General features: G+C 43.6%; 1 protein-coding gene across 4 annotated transcripts in view; it reads right to left on the reverse strand.

The window, feature by feature from the left end:
• The window catches only part of IFT57 (intraflagellar transport 57), a 30959-nt gene extending 8179 nt beyond the window's left edge, over window positions 1-22780 (reverse strand). Inside the window, exons 1-8 of one of the 4 annotated variants that reach the window (XM_053310546.1) lie at window positions 22474-22780; window positions 18126-18288; window positions 15505-15623; window positions 13139-13229; window positions 11073-11141; window positions 9560-9679; window positions 6401-6472; window positions 4887-5018 (exon numbers count right to left, since the gene is read on the reverse strand). In XM_053310546.1, the coding sequence (XP_053166521.1) occupies window positions 4887-5018; window positions 6401-6472; window positions 9560-9679; window positions 11073-11141; window positions 13139-13229; window positions 15505-15623; window positions 18126-18288; window positions 22474-22661 (954 nt within the window). In that variant the 5' untranslated portion in view covers window positions 22662-22780. Of the gene's footprint in view, window positions 1-4886; window positions 5019-6400; window positions 6473-9559; window positions 9680-11072; window positions 11142-13138; window positions 13230-15504; window positions 15624-18125; window positions 18289-20176; window positions 21089-22100; window positions 22317-22473 lie in introns of those variants that run through there. The other 3 variants (XM_053310547.1, XM_053310549.1, XM_053310548.1) reach the window with 3 other exon arrangements.
• Between the last annotated feature and the right edge of the window lie 302 nt (window positions 22781-23082).

Raw genomic sequence — 23082 nt, forward strand, 5'->3', positions numbered from 1 at the left:
TTCCACCCTGTGTGAGGGGAACCATGAGAAGAATCTACATATTTTGTTTTGTGAAGACACAAAGATATCTATCAGCGGCTGCCCCAGACGTGCTGTCAGCCATTGGGAAACCTGTGGGTGTAAACTCCACTCTACTGGATGTATTTCTTGCTGACTCAGCCAGTCCACCTACACATTGGATACCCTGCTCACATGATGGGCAATAATTGATTCCAGGTGAATTTCTGCCAAGCTCATCAATTTCAAGGCCTGCAGGTGAAGGGACTTGGACCATTCCCCTCTCCGTCCATTTATGTGCGCTTTTGTTAACATATTGTCCATGCACACTAAAACATTCTTGCTCTGCAGAATCGGATGAAAAGCCCTCAGGACCAAATACACTGCCCGGAGCTCCAGCCAATTGATGCTGTGACAGAGTTCCACCTCCACCCAATGATCTTGTGTAGCTTGATTTTGGCAGTGGGGCCCCCAACCGAACAAGCTGGCACCCATGGTCACAGGTATTCTGTTTGGCTCCAGGAAGGGCTTGCCCTTGTTGAGGTTCTCCTGGACCGTCCACCAGTGGAGACACGAAGAACCCCCCAAGATCATCATCCTCTTGTTGCGTCTGAGGGCAATGCTTTGCTGAAAGGGAATAAGACACCACTGAAGTTGATGAAGATGGAACCTGGCCAGGTTACCAAGTCCACGGCTGCCACCATGAGCCCGGCTAGACAGAGAACTCCCACCAAGGCTTTGCTGTCACCTCCCCCATCAGGGATGTATTGGCTTCCATCCTGTCCTGAGCTAAGTACAGGTGGCAGGCTCTGGTGTCCACTATCACACCCATGTGTCAGAGCCCCTGTGATGGTACTAGATGGCTCTTCCCCTTGTTCATCAGGAACCAATGGGTGCAAAGTGTTGACACAGTCTTTTGCAATGCCGTGTGAACCTCTCCCCTTGTGCTCACCCTGATGAGCAAATTGTCCAAGTAACAGTAAAGGTGGATCCCCTGCAGCCTTAGGTGAGCCACAAGGAGCATCAGGACTTTCGTGAAGACATGGGGCACTGATGAGAGGCCGGACAGTAACATCCAGAACCGACAGTTTTTCCCCATATAACAGAAGCGAAGTAGTGGTCTGCTGTTGGGATGAATGGGGACATGTAGATAGGCCTCCTGAAGGTCTATTGATGCCAGATAATCCTCTACCTGTAGTGCTTCTACACTGGAACAAAGAGTCTCCATTCAGAACTTCCTTCTGACCACATACTTGTTTATGGACTTCAGATATAAGACAACCCTTGCCGACCCATCCTTCTTTGGCACTGTGAACATTATCTCCCCTGCCCTGCTGATGATGAGGAACCTTCTCTAGCGCTCTTATGTCCAATAAGTGTTGAATAGCTAACAGTTCATTGTGGTTTTTATAGGTTTTTTTACCTTGGTGTGGGCAAGAATCTGCCCCTTGGTTGACTGGCAAGTCCTATCTTGTACCCCTGGTGTATTATGGAAAGAACCCATTGATCTGAAATGGATTCTTTCCAGACAGGCCAGAAGTCCAACAGGCAACACACCACCATGTTGCTTTGACTATCAAGACTGCTGCCTAGGGCCCTTGGCCTGGGTACTGAATCACTGGCCATTCTGGGTATTGAACGCCTGCCTGCCCTGACCTCCGGGCCTGGTCCACTGTGGTCTATATAATCTCAAAGGTTTCTTCTGGCGGAAAGAAGGCTTAAAGGTTCTGAAGGATTGCATGGGCTTGCGAGAATAACTCTTGTCCCTCTGCTTGTATGTTAAAAGGTAAGGCCTTGCGCCAGTGTTCTCTCTAACTTTTTTCATCTGTGTGAAGAATGAGTTTGGTTCTGGGCAGGAGTATCAAGGCAGTGTGTGCACACATGCATTCAGAATGGGGCCTTCCTGATTCAACCTGAGCGGGATCTAAAATTAACTGAGCAGATATTTTTAAAAAAACTTGTGAGCACAGGCACATGTGCACACCTTAGAGGGAACACTGCCTTGCACTTGTCTTTTGTTTCCACTAAGACATCTTTCAGAGCCTCATCACCAAAAGGTTTTTTTCCTACATATGGTATAGAGGTCAGATTGGATTTAGAGGTGTTGTCCACCTTCCAATATTTTAACCAAATATTACGCCTAGCCAGTACACTGGTGCCAACTGAGCATGCTGAGAAACAAACACTGTCCAGGGTAGCATCTGCTGAGAATGCTGCCGCCCTTTGAAGTCACAACAACTTGAACCTCATCCTAGCTGGGTCAGATGGGGGATCGCTGAGGATCTCATCTATCCACAGCACTGAAGCTCTGGAGACGAAGGAAGCTATGGTATCAGCCCTAATTGCCATTGCTGTGGACTCATGTGACCTACGCACAGCTGCTTCTGCCTTTTTATCTGCCAGATCTTTGAGTGCTGAATCCCCATCCCTGGGGACCACCACTCCACTGAGGAGTGCCCCAAATGGGACATCTGTAAGGGGCACCTTGAGTAAATCTAAGGCTTCATCCTTGGAATTATAAAGCTTATTAGACAGTGCAGAAGCCCATTATAACATGGATATAGCAGCCTACTCCTCTTTAATTGTATTAGTGAAACCCTCAGGCATCACTGATTTAGTCTGCGGTGCCTTGGATTTAGGCAGTACCAGGGATCCCTTAAACACAGAGGCACCCTGACCTGTTGGTTCAGGTTTTAAACTCAGCGTGGAGATAGGTTGATTAATAAGTAACTGGAAGTCCTCATCAAAGGAAGTCTTTGGTTATATACATTAGTGATAGGGTCATCTTGCAACTTCCCTTCCTCTAACAATGAAGACTCTGGGTTCGGGTCATCAGGTTTAGAAAAATCTCTGCCCCCACGTGAGTTATACAGATCTGGGGAGTCCTCTCCTGAATCCCCAGAGGATCCAACCTCCCTACTTTTTACAGAGTTCTGCTTGTCTTCTGTCTTTTTTTGTTTCTTACAGGATGGGGCCTCTGATGAAGAAGCGCTCCTCAGTCTCCTGTTAGACCTAAGTGTCCCCTGTACCTTCAAGGCAGCAGCCAGGGATTGTTTGACTGCCTCCTGTATCCAGCCCCTCTATGCTGCAAGATCATGCAGGCCCCTCAGACTGCCAATAACCAAGTCACCCTACGTTGGAATGCTCTGAATTTGGGGCACAATAGGGACAGCCGATTCTGCATCCCCACCCCTTGGAGAAAGGTTAGGTCTCACCGCTTTTTGCTGGAGTGAATTCCCAACGCTCTCCACCACCAGTTGAGGGTTGTGCTCCTGTGCTGCCTCCACATTATCCTTTACAGCTATAACGTTGAGGCTATGACCCCCTTTCTCCCACAATTCCTCTCCCTCCAAATCTGTTTGTTGCCGAAGGACCCACCCAGCCCCCTGCCTCAGGATCATCAGCCTACACACCAGGGACATCAGCTCTACTGGCGCGTGCCGTGAGGCTGGAGAGAGCACGGGTGATGAAGGAAGAGTTGCCTCCTTGGATGCTCTCCTGTCTGCCTCATCCGGTGAATTTTTAGAAGCTTCTGGAGAGGAAAGCAAGCACCCCTGGTCAGGATGCCGGCGCTTCTTGTGCTTCTTCTTCTGGCCCTGCACTGGGGAGCTTTGGGGGCTGGATTCATGCCCGGCGTCCCCGTGCTCCTCTCTGGGCCATTCGTCAGGGGCCAAGGTGAGCCGCTGTGGCCCACTGGCACCAGCAAGGTTCCCTCTCACTTCTGCCATTGCCACTGAATGTTTTCGTCTCTCCTGTAATTTTGGTGGGAAGAACTGCTGTTGGGCATGTCCCACCCCGAATGCCAAGATGCCAAGGCTTTTCTCCTCAGGCATCGGCCAGGAGGAATGGGACGGAGGATACTAGTAGGGGGACAGCGCCCCAGGGAAAAGTAGCAGTAGAGGGCAAAGTGGAGGTGAGATGGGAGGTTAGGGTTTTAAAAATGGAGAAAAGAGAGGGAGAGGCAGTAGCAGGAATAAAAAGAAGGATGGTGAAGTGAAAAGGGGGGGGGGGGTAAACAGGTGGAACAGACCAGGATAAATGCCAAAGAATCCAGAAAAATTGTGAGCTGTAGTAAGAGTCTCTCTGGAGCAGAGGCAGGAAATAAAATCGAGAGGATTGCCCACAGGGGTTGGGTTAAAGGATCTTCAATTAATTCTATTTACTGCCTCCTGGAGCATGTGGGGGATGTAACCCATGTTGGGTGACCTCCTACGCCAGCTGAGAAATGCGCAAATGAGTACTGTCTGGGGCCACCTCACCAACCTGTCCCCTCCTCCCGTCAGCTGCCCTTGCTACACCTCCTGCTGCCCTCACTGCTGCTTGCCAATGGCTCTCCAGACCTCTCAGAAGAGGAAATGGTCCTGCACTTGTCTGTGCACCTTCCATTCCTAGTAACACTCCAGGTTCTCAGAAGGGGAAGGCCCTGTTCCTGTCTGCAGATAGAAGCAGGGCCTATTCTGCTTCTGAGCAGTCCAGAGAGCTACTGGCAAGTGACAATGAGAGTGGCAGAGGAGTGCTGAGGGCAGCAAGAGTGGCAGCAACTGCTCATGGTGAGCGAAGGGCTGGGTCACCAAAGTTGCAGAGGAGGAGGCGGAACTAGTAGTACTAATACTTTTCTGCTGGTACTCACTTGAGAACCTAGTCTTAAAAATTATGTGAACCCCTGAATATTCACATAAAAGGCTTAAATGATGCAATCTATATACTGAAGGGCATGAAAAGCTAGTTAGAAAACGATTGAGTTTGCATCTTTTATAGTATGCGAGTAAAAATTACACCTTGAATTGTAAATGGTAAAACCCTATAGTTAACGCTTGAAGAGGCACTGGTATAGTCTCTTAACAGCAATCTAATCCTGCACAAATAAAGAATAATGGCCAGTTTGTTACCTCACTCATAAGAGCCTGCGCAGAACGAAATTCTTGGACCAAATGCTCCAGCTGATTGTTGATGTACTTTTCCCGGCTGCTGACCTTTTCCAGAGTCCTGCTGATTTCATTATGAAGTTTGTCAAGGTAGCCCTATGACAGTTTGATGAAAGTCAGTTACTGCTGAAGAGAGGCTGGTATCCAAAGAGCTACCTGATGCAGCCTCAAGGAAATGGGCAGGCCCAATGGGATTTTTTACTTTCCTCCATCTTTGAGTATCACAAACCGTTTCAAAAAGCAGCTTGCTTTGTGGTATTCCAACAGACACAAAGACCCCCCCTGGGCACATGAAACTAACTGTATGCATCTTTGGATCCTGGCCAATATTTCACTGAAATAATGGACTGAAGATGAAAAAGAAGAAAAAGGTCTCTCCTGTTAACACAACTCTAGATCCAAAGATGTAAGAACTAAATCAATGCTTCTACTTTTTATTTTCTTTTGGTCGTTTATTTTTATATGAGTCCATGTCAGAAAGGAAGTTCTAACACATGGGGCATACACACTCCCTCAGTAGATTTCTACTTCACTCATTACAAAAGTTCGAGTGATTTTTTAAAATAACAAAATGGCACACAGGCCCTGTTCTTACTTTCAGAAAGTAAATCCTAACTCTAAGAAGATGGGGCTGCTCTGGGAAGAGCACTTGCATGCAGAATGTTCCAAGTCCCCTCCCTGGCATCTCCAAGATAGGGCTGAAAGAGGCTCCTGCCTGCAGCCTTGGAGAAGCTGCTGCCAGTCTGGGTAGACAATACTGAGCTAGATGGACCAAACTGTCTGACTCAGTATAAGGAAGTGTCCTATGTTTCTAAGATCCATCCATCTCTCTAATAGTCATATCGCTAGACAAATTGCACAGTTTGAGTTCTTCGAACAATTTCTTAGCCTCAACTGCTGCTTGCTCCCAAGTTCTGTTAAGTCAATGAATGCTGTAACAAAATGGGGAACTTCATACCCGACTATGGCTTACAGCGAGAGTTAATGATATATAGTAGGGATCATCTGCCCCACACAGGCGTCCAAACTCTGGACATCAAACACAAAGTTTACACTCAACTGTGAAATGTGGCTGCCAACAGGTGGCTTCTCTCAAGTTTCGTTGCAAATGACAAGTGGCTACTTTCAAGTTTGGGTTGTGGCATGTTAGTCATCACTAGCTGGAGACTTCTTCTCTGGGAGGGAAAACTTAGCCACATCAAAACCTACAGGACTGGTACTTCAGGAAGGAACTTCATTGGGTAACAAAGCCTCCCTAATATTAGTTTAGGCGAAACCACCTGACTGGCAGAAGCAGCTCTTTTCAGTCTTGCCTAAAGACATAATGGGGAAAAGAGAAGCCAATGGACTTGAGCAAGCCTCCTGGAAGCCACAGAGACAAGTTCACTCTCTCTCTCTCACACACACACACACACACACACACACACACACACACACACACACACTTTCAGAATTACTTAGACATATCAGAGACTTACCCTGGTATCTTTTAAGGCAGATTCAATTCCATCTTGGTGCTGGTGCATTTGGTCTACATGGATTCGCCAATCCTACCATTTCAATAAAAAGAGGTTTATACACAATTCGTGCTTGAGGGCATACCTGGCTAACCTGCATACACTTGCAGCAGCATATCTACAAAAGGTGGTGTGTTTCAACCCCTACATCTGATGCATTAGATGGTACAACCTAAAAGTTTGGGACACATCTGCGCCCTGAAAGAAATTCTGACCATCATTGTCAATGGATACAAGGCATCACAGCAACTGTTTTGCTGCTGCAAATAATTTTGTTCCAGAAAGTACTCCAAGCAAAAATTACTGATTCCAACCCCAGCCTGTTCTTCTGGCACTTACAAGAAGGGTAAGCTTGTACAGACTCAGTAAACAAGACCTTTATGCTTATTACTACCATCAGTACTTAATAATTTGAGTTTAGCATTGACATGAGCGTTATGTTCAGTGAAATACATAGAGCAGCTACAGTTGGTGCCTAGAGAGCTCAGAAAAGTGGATCAACAAATAAGAGAGGAAGAGAAAAGGGACTGCCAAGAACTGGGGGATGGGTTCACATACATAAACTTCAGCTGAAAGTGATCCAGTGAACTGATTCTATGTGGAAGATACTCAAATAGATCTGCTCAAGCACAAAGAAGGTGGTGGTGGGGAATCTTCATTTCCCCCATGCTGCCACTTTTCTACAGGAGCCTCATGGGGGCATTTTAGCCATACAACTCTATACAACAGGATACGGTGCAAACTAGTGATTTGCCCAAGGCCTATGAGTGAGCTTCAAAGCCAAATGGAAACATACACCTAGTTTCTTATATTTACTTCTATATTCCTGTAAGAGCCAGGGCGATGCAGCCATTAACAGTATTGGTCTAGGACTGGAGAAACCCAGTTCAAATCCTTAGTCATGAAATTCACTGGGTGACCTTAAATCAGTCACTTTCTCTCAGCCCAACTGGGTTGTTGAAGATTCCAGAAGGAAAGGAAAAGGAAAAGGAAAAGGAAAAGGAAAAGGAAAAGGAAAAGGAAAAGGAAAGGGCAGGGGGAAGAGATTATGCCATTCTGAAATACTTGGAGAAAGGAAGTGTGTTAGTACTCTATATCAATATTTATGCCCAGCTATCTAGCTACTGTGTAACACTAGGTGCCTTATATAAGAGAGAGCAAGAAGAGAGGAGAATAAAGGAATGTGAATGAAAATGCTTATGCTTAAAAGCAGGAAGCCTCAGGCCTTGTTCACACAGCAGACCGATATGAGGAGAAAAACCTGTGTCTCAGGCGATTGATGCACATTCAAAGAGATAACAGGGGAAAGGGGTAAGAAATGAGTCGAGGGAGATGAATTAGGGGCTTTATGGCACAACAGCTAAACCATACTGTACACCAAACTCTAAGATAATCTGCTCGGAAACCTGGCATAATCCGTCTTCATAATAGTTCAGTCTAAAATGTGAGAAAAATATAGTTATCTGGTGACCTAAAAATATAGTTATGCTGGATTTCAGCACTATTGGTTTGGCATTTTATCTCTTAAATTTCTTATCTGCATTAGCTGAGATAGCAAAAGCAGCAATAAGAATTTGAATGGGGCACATTCAGAAGAAAGGTCATGCTGGGATATACTGAAGAGGAAGCAGCAATGTGATTCGGCTATGCACTGGATGTGTGAAGAGCAGCTGAAGATAACCCCAGTTTCAAAACTTCACAGAGACAGACAGGAAAGAGAGCAGAATCCCAGAAAGGTCAATGACAGGACAGGAACTGAGACAAATTTGGGTGGGAAGAGGAAGAGTTCCTTCTTCAGCATGCTTAGTTGCAAAAAGCAGCAAAGAAATCAAAAAGTAAATGTATTACTGACATTTAAACATAAAAAGCTGGATAGAAGTCAAGACTTAGAAGAGGAAATCAGAAAGACAATTAGAACTTGTACCCATGAACATGAAATAAAGCACCCATTCTGAGGGAGAAGAAAAGAACCAAGGGCAGAACCTGCAGGGCACCAAGAAAAGCCATACAAGCAAAAATAGATGGAGATGGAGATGATAGTACAGATGTATATGTAAGGAGAAAGATCTGGAGAACCTCTGATGTGGCCATAAAAAAACTGGAATCCTGATAGGACAAAAAAATCAGAGAGAAGTTGACACATTTCAGGAGAATGCATCAGGCTAAAGACAGACTGAAGATCTAGATGAGTACTGGAGGCTAAGAATGGAGGCAGAAGCCACACCTACGGCCAACAGGAGCAAAAAGGCTCCCCACCCAAAAAGTGTTCCCTCTAAGGCAGGGATTCTCAACGTGTGGGTCCCGAGATGTAATTGGACTTCAACTCCCAGAATTCCCAACCAAAGACACCTGGGGCTGGGGATTATGGGAGTTGAAGTCCAATAACATCTGGGGACCCACACGCTGAGAAACCCTGCTCTAAGGTGTGTGCATGCTCACACGTTTTTTGATATTCGCTCAGTTGGTTTTGGATCCTGCTCAGGTTGAATCAGGAAGGTCCCACTCTAAATATACATGCGCACACACTGCCTTGATACTGCCGCCCAGAAGAAAACTCATTCCACACACAGTTGAAAAGAATTAAGAGAGAACACTGCACCCAAAGAAAATATGCAGAGGTAAAGTACGCCTGGGTACAAAAGTGATTTTATGCTAAGCTGAAACTTGATGCAAGTATTCAGTTCCTTTCTCGTGGGATATACTGCTCATAAACAGCTGTGATCTTATGTTGGCAAAACCAACATATCTGAGCTCTTAAAATCCAAGTCTACCTCTTAATACTTCTCAAAATTCCATTAGCATATACATCCGTACTGCTTTTCAATATGATCCTTATATTTAAAAGCCAGTGCAAACATGTTCATGCTGGAAAACAAGGACTTGTTTATATTTATTTTTAAATGCTCCAATATCAATCAACCAGCTTTAAACACAGTTCCTGATTTCCTGCAAGAGAAAAGGCAACTGAGGAGGAGTTCAAATTCAGTAGGTTTGGAGCTCCAACTCAGAGTAGCTTAAACCATGTTGATTACTGTAGATTAAGCTGGGTTGAGACAATGCATGGGTGACTGAATTAGCAAGAAGCAGAAGCACAACATTATAGGCCATTATAGTACCTACCTTATTATCAGTTCTGATTGTAACTTTCAACTGAGGAAGAACCCTTTCCACTTCAAGGTTCCATTCAGCTGCATCTACTGTGGATTCTAAAATTTCTTCTTGTTTTGATTCAATCATATCCTTTCAAAAGTATGTTAAAAATATTGGTAAACAGTCATGCTCAATAATACCACATAATACTCAGAAAGACATACAGTTTTTACATACATCCCAAGATCTGCTGCACCAGCATAAGTGCTGAAGATAAGACTGAAGAAAACCGTTACACCACCAGTGTCATAAAAAAATGAGAGGACAGCAACATTGTAGGGCAGGGCTGCTCAACTTTGGCCCTCTTACAGATGCTGGCCTACAATTCGCATCATCCCTGGCCACTGTGGCTGGAGATGCTAGGAGTTGTTGTCCAAAAACAGCTGGAGGGCCAAAGTTGAACTGCTGTAGGGAGATATGCCTGCGCAAATGGAGTGCTGGCAAGCAAGAAAACGTCATTGCTACCTTGCAACTGCTTGTAGGAGAATTGCCTACAGATGCAACTAACATGGGGAATCCTTGGAATCAGCCTATAACCTAGCTCATAACTTGAAAAATTACAAAATCACAAAAACCAAAATCACAAAAAAACTACCGTCATCCCTCACCAACCATGGGTTTCCCAATCATGGACTTGAGTACACGTGACTGGGACATAGTGACCCGATCGTGACCCGAGTATCACCAACCGTGACCCGAGTATCCGTAGTTTGGTGAGATTTTTTTTGAAATTTTCAGGGTCGGGGTATGTGTGTCATTTTCAGGGGTCCCCTTCACTCCTCTTACTCAGTCCTGGTGATTTGGGGGGATTTCCCCCCTAATTTTAACTGTATTTTGCGGTCCTTTTGAGACAGCGATTCCCCTAACCCCATTTGCCATTGATTTCAGTGGCTCGTCTGCCGCAAATTCGCCAACTGCGAGGTTTTCCTGGAACGGAACCCGCGTAGTTGGCAAGGGATGACTGTATTCTGATTTACTAAACATGCCAGAACATCTGACCTATAAGAAAATAAATATAAAATTGAGAAACTGCTTTGCCAATGCTCCCCTCTTTCTCTCTCTCTCTCTCTTTCTGTTTTTGGTAATGAGACCATTTTAAAAAGTAGTATAATAATACATTATTAATAATTCAATGTGCATTTTACAGTTTCAAGTTAGAGTCAAACTGAACCTCAACTGGGATTCTAACATGGTCAGCTTAAGGCAATTAAAATTAATGTCCACTGCAATAGTTTTGTAAAATTGATCGCCTGTGGGTTCAAAATGGAACTACACCCATCATAGGTGCGAATCCAAAGACAGGCAAGCAAAACTTTGTTTATCCAATGAGGGCTTTCCTGTGCAGCCCACTGCACCCTCAAGAGCCACTCCAGAGGCTTGGAGGTCTCTTCAGAATGGCCGCAGAGGCTGGAATGGGAGGGGAGGAAGTCTGAGACTGACGGGCCAGCCATTATTCCATGCTAACTGAAGAGCAAACACTTACGGATTTATAAGTTTGTGCCTTTAAGACATTCAGATCAATGTAGTTTTCTTCATTGTCTGTCTCTTCTTCCTTAAAAACATATAAAACATTGTTTAGCAAGCAGCACAAAACTGTGGATTAAACATTTACTGAACTAAATCACAACCATTTCTCTTTGCCCGAGTAAACTAAAAAATCTCATGTATTGACATTGTGCAATATACTTCCTGCCGAGTCCTTTATGAGAAGCACTCTTTCAGCAGTTATTAACACCACTGTATTAAAGTACCACTTGAGGCTACTTCACACAATATGTTTTGCTCCAAGAACAAGCAGTCCTGGCTATGCATTTGCATGGACAACGTAACCTGGGAATTGGAAGGACGGAGATCACCCTTTTAATGCAATTACGGATACAGATAGCATCAACTCCTATGATTGTGATAGCTAAAAAGCTACTGCTGCAACAGTGTGGATCACTGCCAATGATTATCACTTCATATGCTAACATTTGTCCATTTGAATGTTTAGGACTCCACATATGCAGAACAAAACATGCTTTGAATTGGCCCTTCAATCTGGTGCAATTTAAATAAATTCTTTCACTATCAAGTCAAGTAACATTTCCCCTCTCTAAATAACAGGGGCCTAAGCAAAGCTTGAAGTCAATGGAAGTGGGCTGGTTGAACTCCAAGTTTTGTAGCCAATGCCTGGTCTACACTTGCAGCAGAAGGAGGAGGTAAGGAAGATTGTACCACTTCAGACAGAGGTGTGGGAGTGGAAGGGATGACATTTTTGAGTGATACTGTACACTTACACACACTGCAAGTATAAAAGGTTCTAGACCAGCCCAGTCCATATTTTGCAAATTCCTATTTACTGGAAGGTGTGGGAGCATTAAGTAGATGAGATCCTTCACTTGGAGCCTGAACTGGGACAGTCCATCTACCACCTCATTCTGCTGCATGAGGTGAAAGGCCTAACCAGTTTTTGCAAGACTCTCCAACTGTGCTCAACATTTTTCACATCAACAAGCTCACACTAGACAGATCCTTTTAAATTTTCAGTGTCAGTCAGTCCCTCAGTGTCACTGTATATGCACCTTTGTTCAAGAAACTACTGTACTTCAGACACAGGGGGCGCTCATGGGAGTGCTCTGTGATTATCAGTTCCGTGATGGTGAATGGTTGGCATCGGCCTGGCTTCAGTGAAGCCCCATTTCTGCACAAAATGAAAGAGCATGAATTTTTGCTTGCTACAGCAAATGATATCCCCTTGTGATTATCTAAGCTATGTTCTGTGGATAAGCAGAAGAACTTCGACCTTCAGCAAGACGACTGGATAGTCAAAATAATAAATTCTCAACTCTGCAGAAATTATCAATAGAGTGCTATATTGGGAGTAAGAAGCAATAATTTTGGTTTTAGTCAGAATGCTTGTTTTCAAGTGGAAGAAGAAACTTGAAGGGTTTAATTGGGACCAAGAAAGGGGGAAGGGGGGGGGGAAGGGAACCGTCAAGCAGAGGCATGAAAGACTTTGGTGTGTGCAAGATTAAATTTTATCTCCTAAGCTAAGTACTTTTTCACTGCTGTCTTTTCAAATTAAGAAAGAGAGAGAGAGATTCTTATGTCTTGAAACTCTGTATTACAACAAAGTAAGATTTATTGAAAGCTATTAATGTAACTTGTATGCAACCCTCTTTAAAGTAAACTTCCTTGGCATAATCATGTATACTAATGCCAATCTGTTTGAAATACATTTTGTACAACACTTAAGAGTAAGCAATAAAGAAAAAGGAAGAAGACTCCATAGTCCTGATTTCCGACTGAATGATCTTCTGGACACTCAGAAGGGTTTATTTTGCATTGGAAAATATACTTTTTAAGTTAAGATAACCAAAATTCTTGACAGGAATACATTTTCCAGTAGCAAGGATATAAATCCATGAGAGCTCACAGGCCTTTTAAATGGAAAATACATTTGGATCAGAAGACAAAATTACTCCTTTATCTTGTTTCTTCTATTATTTCACACCAAGTTAATATTATTGTTAAGTAACGCAAACACAGAAGACCACATATACCTACCGCAATTATTTCTTCTACTTTATTAAGGGTCAGTTCAGCATCATCTTCCATTATTGCTTCTTCTTCCAGTTCTTCCGTTGGATATGTTGGCCTAAAACAGTATATGTAATCCCTTGAGAATTTAAAAGGATACAGCAATTTTGATCTTTTAGAATGTTCCTCAATCAGACTGGACTGTGATTAGATAACATCCAGAATAATGTTGCTCATGCCAAATGTTCTACTACTTCTTCTTCTACTACTACTACTACTACATTTTATATCCCGCTCTTACTCCAAGAAGCCCAGAGCGGTGTACTACACACTTAGGTTTCTCCTCACAACAACCCTGTGAAGTAGGTTAGGCTGAGAGAGAAGTGACTGGCCCAGAGTCACCCAGCAAGTATCATGGCTGAATGGGGATTTGAACTCGGGTCTCCCCGGTCCTAGTCTAGCACTCTAACCAATCCCCCTTTCCTTCTGCAGTCCTCTGTGTCTCCTGAAGGAATGTCCCTGAAGGTTGCAGGACTCTCCGAAACATATTTTGGGAGACACAAATGGCTGCTGGAACGAAGTGGAAGATTGACCCCGCCCCCCAAAAGTCACTTCTCCCTGTTACACACGTTTGTATTAGTCTGGATATCAGCAACTAATCCTTTCGAGAGGGAAGGAAATAACAATAGCTACAGACAGGTACTGTATGGCACATACAATAACTTTCCTATGCAATTTCTGTCAGTGTTCCTTTGCCTCCAGTTGTGAGCCTCTGTTATTCTGAGAGGTAACAGAGTTACTTATTGTGTAAAAAATGGTATGCAGATGTTATATAATATGAGAGCATCCCTTAACCATGTACAATTATCTTGTTTTCAGTCTTCTTAAGTTCAAGCACGATCCTTTGCATAATAATACCCAGCTATTAGCTGTATGTGGGATAAAACTGTCAATCACCCTGAAATGTGTTTCCTTTAATATGCTAGATCTATAATGAAGAAAGAAAAGCACATGCTTCCTGAAAATACATGTTTACTACCTTTTCCATTACTTAACAATACATATAGCAAGTTCACTGTAACCATCAGCTGTGAGGGCAAGCAGTGACTAGTGCGCGATTCCCAAATATACCAGCTTCAGGGTGTGTGTGTTATTTTATGTTTACAGCGCTCACTGTCTTAGATCCAAAGGCATCACTATACAGCGGAAACCATGTCCATATGCACAATTTCCCCTACCCATTGTATTCCCCACAAAAAACTAGTTCTGAAAATTGGTGGACTTTCTAGAATAATACAATATGTGCCATAAAGGTTGCAGTGAGTGGGGGAATCTGCAAGAATTGGGGAGCCCATCTTGCATGATGAGAATGCTGTCTGTGCAAGGCATCCTTGGATCCAAGCTACAGGCAAAAAAAAAAATCTTAACAATTGTTACCCAGCTGTCTTCAGGTTGTAAGGTGTGTGCACATGTTTTGCTCAGCACATTTCTGTAAAAGTCAATTTCTGAGCTGCCGCTTCTCTTTATGATTCCACCTCTTCCACTATAAGCCCAAGGATAACACGGTCTGGTTTGGATTGTCACAACTTGCTTTTAGTTATATTACGATTTTAACAATTTTCTATTTAAATGGTATTTTTACTGTGCTATTTTGGGAAATGATTTCATCATATTGTAATGTTTAGAATGTTCTGTATCGTATGCCTCTCTGGATACCTTAGTACAGGAGTTCCCCAACTGTAGTACTCTAGATGTTGATGAACTACAACTCCCATCACACCAAAGTACAATTTATTATTATTAACAAGGGCAGCTAAGAAACAGTGGCTGACACTTAGACGAATGAAGCACCAGCACTCCAAGAGGAGTATTGGCATTTCTGCACTGCAGGCTAACAGTGCTCCGCTTGTCGGGGGGGGGGGGGGAGCTCACCAATCTCCCCTGCCACCCATAGCACTCCTTACGGCCCAGATGTGGGTCCTTTAGGAGGGTCACCCAGCCCTCAGGGACCCACTTCCAGGTTACTGGAATCATTTCCTGGGGTCAGGGAGATTGGTACAAATCACCCATTGCCTTTGTCTGGAAGGCAGCAGCAGTGCATGCCAAGTGCCAGCTTTTCATTAGAATGTCAGCACTTTGCTGGGATGGCAGCCACTGCAAAGAATAATAAAATAAATATAATATCTAGTATTTAGATATACTCAATTGGCTTCACCTAGGTGTCTCTGCAATCCAACAACCCAAATTGTATGGAAACTAAGGTCGGTCTCTCAGAAAAGGATTTGGAGATGACCTGCTTGTATTGCTTCAACTCTTTCATGTTGTATAATTGGCACCTGAAGCCTCTGAAGTAAAAAGAGGGGGAATGTGGAAATAATGGTTCAATATCATACCTTTTCCAGGCAAACGATGTATGTTTCAAGGCTTCCTCAGCTAAACAATCAAGAACATAACACGCTTGTTCTCCACATCCTGCCTTTAACTTTGATGGAGGAAAATCCACAGACCTCCCCTAAAACAAGCACAAAACATTATCTAAGAGTATAAGATAACGCTGGCCCTGCTGGATCAGGCCCAAGGTCTATCTAGTCCAGCATCCTGTTTCCCACAGTGGCCCACCAGATGCCTCTGAGAAGCCCACAGACAAGAAGTGATGGCATGCCCTCTCACCTGCTGTTGATCCCTTGCACCTGGTATTCAGAGGCATCTATTATCCCATTTCCTTCCTTCACCAAAAGTGGGGTCACATACACACATACATTACTTGAGCACAGTGTTCTCTCTAAGGTGTGCACATGTGTACGTGCTCACAAGTTTTTTGAGCACGTGTTTTGTCCGCTTAGTTAATTTTAGACCCCGCTCAGGTTGACTCAGGAAGACCCCATTCTGAATGCATGTGTGCGCACACTGCCTTGATACTGCCGCCTATTCTCATTCTGCACACAGATGAAAAAAATTAGAGAACACTGCTTGAAGACTTACTTGCATGGAGCTACCTGCATGGCTGAATGAGGAATCATAGCTAGAATTTACATATCAATGCAGAAGCAGCCAGTTCACTGATTCAGTTGTAAGACATCCAGTTACGATAAACTGAGCAATGTATATGCATGTTCATCCACCCCCAGCACAGTACCTCCAGTGACTGTTGCTGGTGTCTATCTTATGTTTCTTTTTAGATTGTGAGCCCTTTGGGGACAGGGATTCGCCCCTGGTGGCGCAGTGGTAAAACTGCCGCCCTGTAACCAGAAGGTTACAAGTTCGATCCTGACCAGGGGCTCAAGGTTGACTCAGCCTTCCATCCTTCCGAGGTCGGTAAAATGAGTACCCAGAATGTTGGGGGCAATATGCTAAAATCATTGTAAACCGCTTAGAGAGCTCCGGCTATAGAGCGGTATATAAATGTAAGTGCTATTGCTATTGCTATTATTTGTTGTTTCTCTATGTAAACCACCCTGAGCCATTTTTGGAAGGGCGGTATAGAAATCGAATAATGATGATAATGATGATGATGATGATGACGTGTGAACCAGGTCCACGACCGTGGCATTTATGAGCCACACTACTCTACATTTTTTGTATGTGCTGTGCAAATGTCACTTTAACAGCAAGTTTCTTCTTAGCCCACAGTCATATTTCTGAGATTGCTGCTCACTGAATCTCATGTTCACTTCCTTGAATCTCTGGAGTAATTTTTTCAGAGCTAATGAATTTATTTGGTTTAGTACCCAATGATAAATAGGCTTAATTCAGTCATCAGATCAAACCATTGTTAAGGAAACTTAATCTTAGTGTGGAATGATGTTTGAGCTGGTAAATCATGGTTTAGGACAGAAACCATGGTTTGAGGTGAGTTTGTAAGTCATGGTCTGGGCTAATCATGGCTTGGTGTGATACGTACTGTCACTCTTTCTCCATAGGTTGCTACACCATGGAGGCTGACAATGATCTTATGAAGCTAAATCAAGACTTGACAGATCCCAGACACCAGGGAGCCATGTGGCCTAGATTAGGATATCCAGAGGTAGAGTTATTTAATACCAAGTTTTATTTGTCCCACACAACCTTGATTCTGTTCCAGGTATGTTTCTTCTAAAGGGAAAAGCCCATTTCTCCCCCCACCCACCCCCAATAATGTCTGTCACCAAGTCTGGTAAATTTGTCAAGTGTCCATTTGTCTAGCTCCTAAGTTTTTGGGCTGGCTCCCAGAGCCCAAGAAAACTTGTAAAGATCTCAGCCAAGTGCTGAGAGAACAGAAAGGGAACACAAAAAGCAGCTCTAAAACAGTGTTTGCCAATTATACACTGGAAACTCAAAACCATGGTTTAGGTTCTAAACTATGGTTACCACAAACCATGTTTTGGCATGATATATGAACTGAGCTAGAGAGTCACTTTATGCATAAATTTGTGAGGCTATTCACACGATGGGACGAAATAGGCTAATGGAGGCTAGCCCGATTCCGTCCCATTGTGTGAACCACCGGGTTCGGCTACGAGCCCGGTAGTTCCTAGGCGGGTAGCCTGCCTAACTACCCCTGCCCTTAAACCAGGTTTGCGGAGTGAGCGCTCCACAAACCTGGTTTTAAAAATCGTGAGTAGCCACAGCGCAGCTCCGTGCCGTGGCTACCCATGAGGAGACCCCCAGAGGGGAGGCAAAAAGCCACCTCCCAGCACCAGGGGTCTCGCCAGCATGCCCTGCGTGCTCGCGCAGGGTATGCTGGAGCTTCCGGGGGCCGATCTGCCCCGCTCCCCCCAGCTCCGTCACACAGCCGGCAACTGTGTGGGTGGCCGATCCGGCCGCCCAGGGCTCCCTCCCTGATCGTCTGCGGGGAGAGCCTCAAGGAAATGGGCAGTTAATTTTAGATCCCGCTCAGTTTAAGTCAGGAGAGTCCTACTCTGAATGCATGTACGCGCACACCGCCTTGATACTGCCACCAAGAACAAAAATCATTTTACACACAGATGAAAAAAATAGCGAGAACACTGGACATAGCAATATATGATCCACTTACAAAGGACCGCAGCTCTGAAAGAATGCTGGATATTGTTGCATTTGGGTCATCATATTCTTGTGGTTGTTCAAAAGGGTGCCCTGCTTTATTAATCAGCCAAGCAGCAAGGGTACAGAACATGTAGAACTGTTCGCCTGGGTTAGTGGGCAATGCAAAGTAATGCCTATTTTGAAATAAATAGGAGAAAAGATTATGCTTGCCTAGATTGAAAAATCACATTCTCTTAGCTAACAGAGCTTCTCTGTATTTCTATAACCTCCTATGCCCCATAAATTGCTTTCTCTAAGGATGACATTATTGGGTGGTATTTCACTGACAAGCAATTTCCCTGATAGATGTGCTCTTTTCTTTGCAGTACTTTCAGGATGTTATGTCACAGCTGCTCATGCCTTCCAGAGCATGTGTAAGCCCTGCAGAAAATTAATTTGAGTCAAAGGCTTAAATGCAATTCCCAAGAGTCTCCTGATCAAATACTTGTCAATTCACAAAGAATGCAGTTATTGGAAAGTGTTTTAAAAATTTTGTGGCTTGACCTTCTACAGAGGTATGCAACATTCCTTACAAATGTGCATTGTTCCACATTTTCAATGTTTTTAAAAAACAGACCACATACTTTATCAAGACTGATACAAAAAAGGAATGTCATAACTGAGGAAAAAAAATAGTACAGCATAAGAGGCTGTCTCCTCCAACTCCAACATCACAATCTCCAAGACCATCAGAGAAAGAAGACTGTTCACACAGTCGGCCAAAAGCACCCTCTTAACAATAACTTCCACATGTCTCATTCAAACCATATCTTTTGTAAGTTCTTTAAGAGAATTTCTACTTAAGCTGGCTTTGGCGGAGCTGATGGATCATTTGTGGCTCCAATATCTTTCAAGATTTAGGCTGGTATTCTGATTTCAACAGGGTATTTTATATTTTGCTTTTGAATCTGCAGTTACCCACCCTAAGCTTTCATGTTGGGGCAGCCTATAAATCCAAACAAGCAACAAATCATCAATATATTTCAAACAAAACAAAAAAAAGAGGGAACAGAAAGGTCATACATAAGCAGGAACAAACAATATACTAGCACTGGCATTGTGGAAAAGGATACATCCAAATGCACACAACACATTTTGCTACATTTGTTGCTGTCTTTAGTTTATTTAAAACTAAACTATTTTATTTTGGCATCACAACTGCCCTATGACGTAGGCGAGACGCAAAGCCATGGCTATCAGCTAGTCAGGTTCGCTTGAGAAGGAGCTTCTCTGACTGAGCCAGTACTAGCACTAAGTATGTCTTATTTCTGAAAATGGTATTTATTTAATGAAAGTTCATAGGAATTAAAATTAAGATTATTAAAAGCAGCCTCTTGATCTTCCAATACAGACACAAGCAAATTAATTTGTTTGGTAAAATTATTAATAAGACAATCTCCATCATTCTTTATTCTATAATAAATATAAAACTTAAAATGTACTTTGCCCAGAGTATAGGTAGGTAACACTTTTCAGTAGACCAATTCTCTTTTGATGACAGTATTGAGAGTTCTGTCACCCTTTATAATAAGGTACAAGTTCACATTGAGATCCTCCTCACCAAAAGAGAAAAATAATGCCATGTTTCCAAACCATGGATTTTCTTTAGATGTTAGGGCTTCTCTCTTCCTCCTCCTCTTTTGGAAGAATGTTACCATTTTATAAAGAGACTTTTCAAATTCACACAAATCTCCTATATAAATAGAGCAAGACTATACTGCCTTCCTTGGGGTAATTGGTGGATGGAGAGGGTTTGTGATTTTATAGAAACATTTCTGCCTACAATACTCAAGTCTGTGAGCTGGTTCCAAGTGAGATCACAGTCTCTCTACTGTGCATTGGAAAACGGCGTTGCATTTTTCTATTCACAAAAGAGAGGGGGCAATTTTTCCTGAGTTAACTCACTCCAATATTATAGAGTTTATGTGAGCAGGGTTGGTTTGGTAGTTAGTTTGTTGGTGTGTTCTTTGAGAGGAAGTTGGCTGTCAACATACTGTCTGAACTGACTCCTCAGTTGCTTACCTTTAAACAATTGATACAAAGGTGAAATAGAATCTCATTTTGTATTCTCCTTAACTCATGAAGATGACTTGTAAAATTTAGTTTAAAAATTCTCCAGTGAAGTTTGCACACCACCTAAACATTTAATACAGTTTGGACATTCTCTTGAATTTAGTCATGGACTACACTGGTGAAGGGGATCAGGAAAAGTACACAGATTAATGTAATGGGGTACTATGAAGAGCCGTTAAAGACACCGAGTGTCACCCTTCCAAACGTAAAACCTCATCTTGGCATGTTTTAGTTTCTGAGACTGCTACATGCAACTTCCTATCCCCAAATATAAGGTCTAGAAATGTTAGGAAAAGCTACAATTGCCAGGAATTGTTATGTTCATACAGCATATTACAGACAATCCACAGAATCAACATAGCTTTCATTTGAACAGCAAAAGGACTCATATTAGGAGTTAAACTGGCAGAGTGCCATATTGGCTAGGTTTAAAGAAATCACGTCACTCTGCCAAAGTTACAAGCAGAACCACTTTATCAAACCTGGTTAATTAACATAAGGAATATTTATTTATTTTATTTAGTATATTTATATACCGCCCCATACAAAAAAGTCCCTGGGCAGTTCACAATACTATTTTGTATTTTTTTATTTTATCTCCAGATGGGAAGAGTGTTATAGTTGAAGAGGAAAAATAAAAGCCTTAAAATGACCTCTATGCTTCCAGAGACTTAAATGAAATGGATGTCCATCAAAACTTCAGTGACGAAACCTTTAAATTACTTCCTACTAGAGTTCTCCATTCACATTGGAAACATCATCATCTACACTTCTAGCATACTCTCTGGAAATAATCAAAAAGCAAAAACCGGCAGATTATCCTTTTATTAATTTGAGATTATGGTTGTGATCACAACAGCACCTTTTCCTACTAGTTATATAGGACTTCACTAAAATTTATGGTGCATTATAGAGCAAAATGAGAAAGAAGCCTTAAATAATCCAAGGATCTATGAGCTAGAGTTACAAAACAGGAAAAAAGTAACAGAGAAAGGGAGGCAGGGGGACACAATGGGTACAAAATAATACAAAAATGCTGTTGCATACAACTTTTCTCTTCTTACAAATCAAACCCAGTTCTTTTGATTCCCCTCCTCTAACACCAATGGAAGCTTTTTTCCCATGGGTATTAGCCTACTACCTATGGGAGAAAAGCTTCCGTTGGTGTTAAGAGAAGACTCAAAAGAATTGGGTTGATTAGTAAGAAGAGAAAAGTTGTATGCAACAGCATTTATTTATTATTTTGTGCTCCCCACTCTAGCTCATGGGATCCTTTGATTACTTAGGGCTTCTTTCTCATTTTGCTCTATAATGCACCATAAATTTTAGTGGGGTCCTATATAACTAGTAGAAAAAGCTGCTAGTGTGATCACAACCATGATCTCAAATTAATAAAAGGATTCCGAGTCAGAAGGTCCAAGTTCAACACTCTGCTCACTGGACAACAACAATCCTCCTGCTACTCAACACAACTCCCTTAAGGGAAAAACTCTTTGCCACTAGCAATGCCAGATGCCCCATCTTTTAAAGGGGCATGCCTTATTCCTGTTCAAATAAGTGTACTATATTAACTCCAACTCAAAGCACAGTTTTATATCTTCAGAAGTCCCAGCAGCTGCAACTTACTTGTCTGCACAGTATCATAGCCTAAACACAAGCTGTTACCCTTCACAGGGCTACTGCGTGCATAAAGCAAGTAAGAGAGAGCACACTGAAAAGTGAATTTACACATGCAGTGAGTGCAAAGCTTATGCACGTTTGCTCAGCAGGGAGCTATACTAAGCTAATTGGGGCTTACTCCCATGCAAGCGTGCCCCGAACTGCAGCATAAACGACCCCCAGCCCAGCTTCCACTGAACATTAATCACGTTACTTATCGGCTGCACGAAAACTCCATTTGACAACCCCAGAACTGATTCGCATGTGCACCCTTTTCCGCTGAAGATTACACCATGGGGTGGTAGCGATCCGCATATGGGAACGGGCCATCACCGATCCAGCGCCACAGAGAAAGCTTTCCTACCACCCCACGCCACCCCAGATGTAATACTTTCCAAAAAAAACCCCAAACAGCCAGTTCAAAAAGCAAGCTGTCAGTCATCCAGGGCGGAGGGCGTGCACGTGGGAATCAGCCCGCAGCCCGCAGCCACGTGTTCTGTTCGTGGGAGGGGCCACGCTTTCCTCCCCTGCCGCCACCCAACCTTGGAGGAGGGCCAAGGGACGAGGCCGGCCTCCCTCAGCCTTACCGAGAAGGCGGCCTCATGTTGTGGCTGCGCAACGCCGCCTCCTCCTCGTAGTTGAGCAACTTTAACTTCTCCAGCAGATCCTCCATCATGACGAACATATGATAGGCTGCGCCGGGTCCCCGCTCCACCACCTGTGCTGCAGATCCTGCTGCCCCCACATCACCTTCCTCGGCAGTCGCCATCACCATCCCTCAGCCCCAGCCTCGGCTTCCAAGTTGCCACCACAACACACAAGCTCAAAGGCCAGCGGCGGCGTAACCGGGGAAACAAGCCCCGCCCTCTCGAATACTCGCCGCCAATCACTTCCTCCATGACCGGACGCCCCAATCATTTCCTGTGGGGCGGATTCCTGGTGGCGCATGCGTAGGGAGATCCCGGAGCCCCGCCCCCCCACCTTTTCCCCTGCTCATTCGCGTTGTTGTCGCCAAAGGGCGGAGCGGTGTTAATAATGCTGCTAAGCAAATGCCAATTCACTACCCTCCTCCAAGAAAGAGAACGGCGAGGTTTTTGGTTAAATGAGATCACGGAGATTAAGAAAGAAAGAAACGCCACACTTTTTTAAAAAAACACGGAAGAAAATCCACAGTAGAGAGAAAAATGGGGGAGGGA

The sequence above is a fragment of the Hemicordylus capensis genome, chromosome 3, assembly GCF_027244095.1.
Source record: "Hemicordylus capensis ecotype Gifberg chromosome 3, rHemCap1.1.pri, whole genome shotgun sequence".
NCBI classification, from domain to species: Eukaryota; Metazoa; Chordata; class Lepidosauria; order Squamata; family Cordylidae; genus Hemicordylus; species Hemicordylus capensis.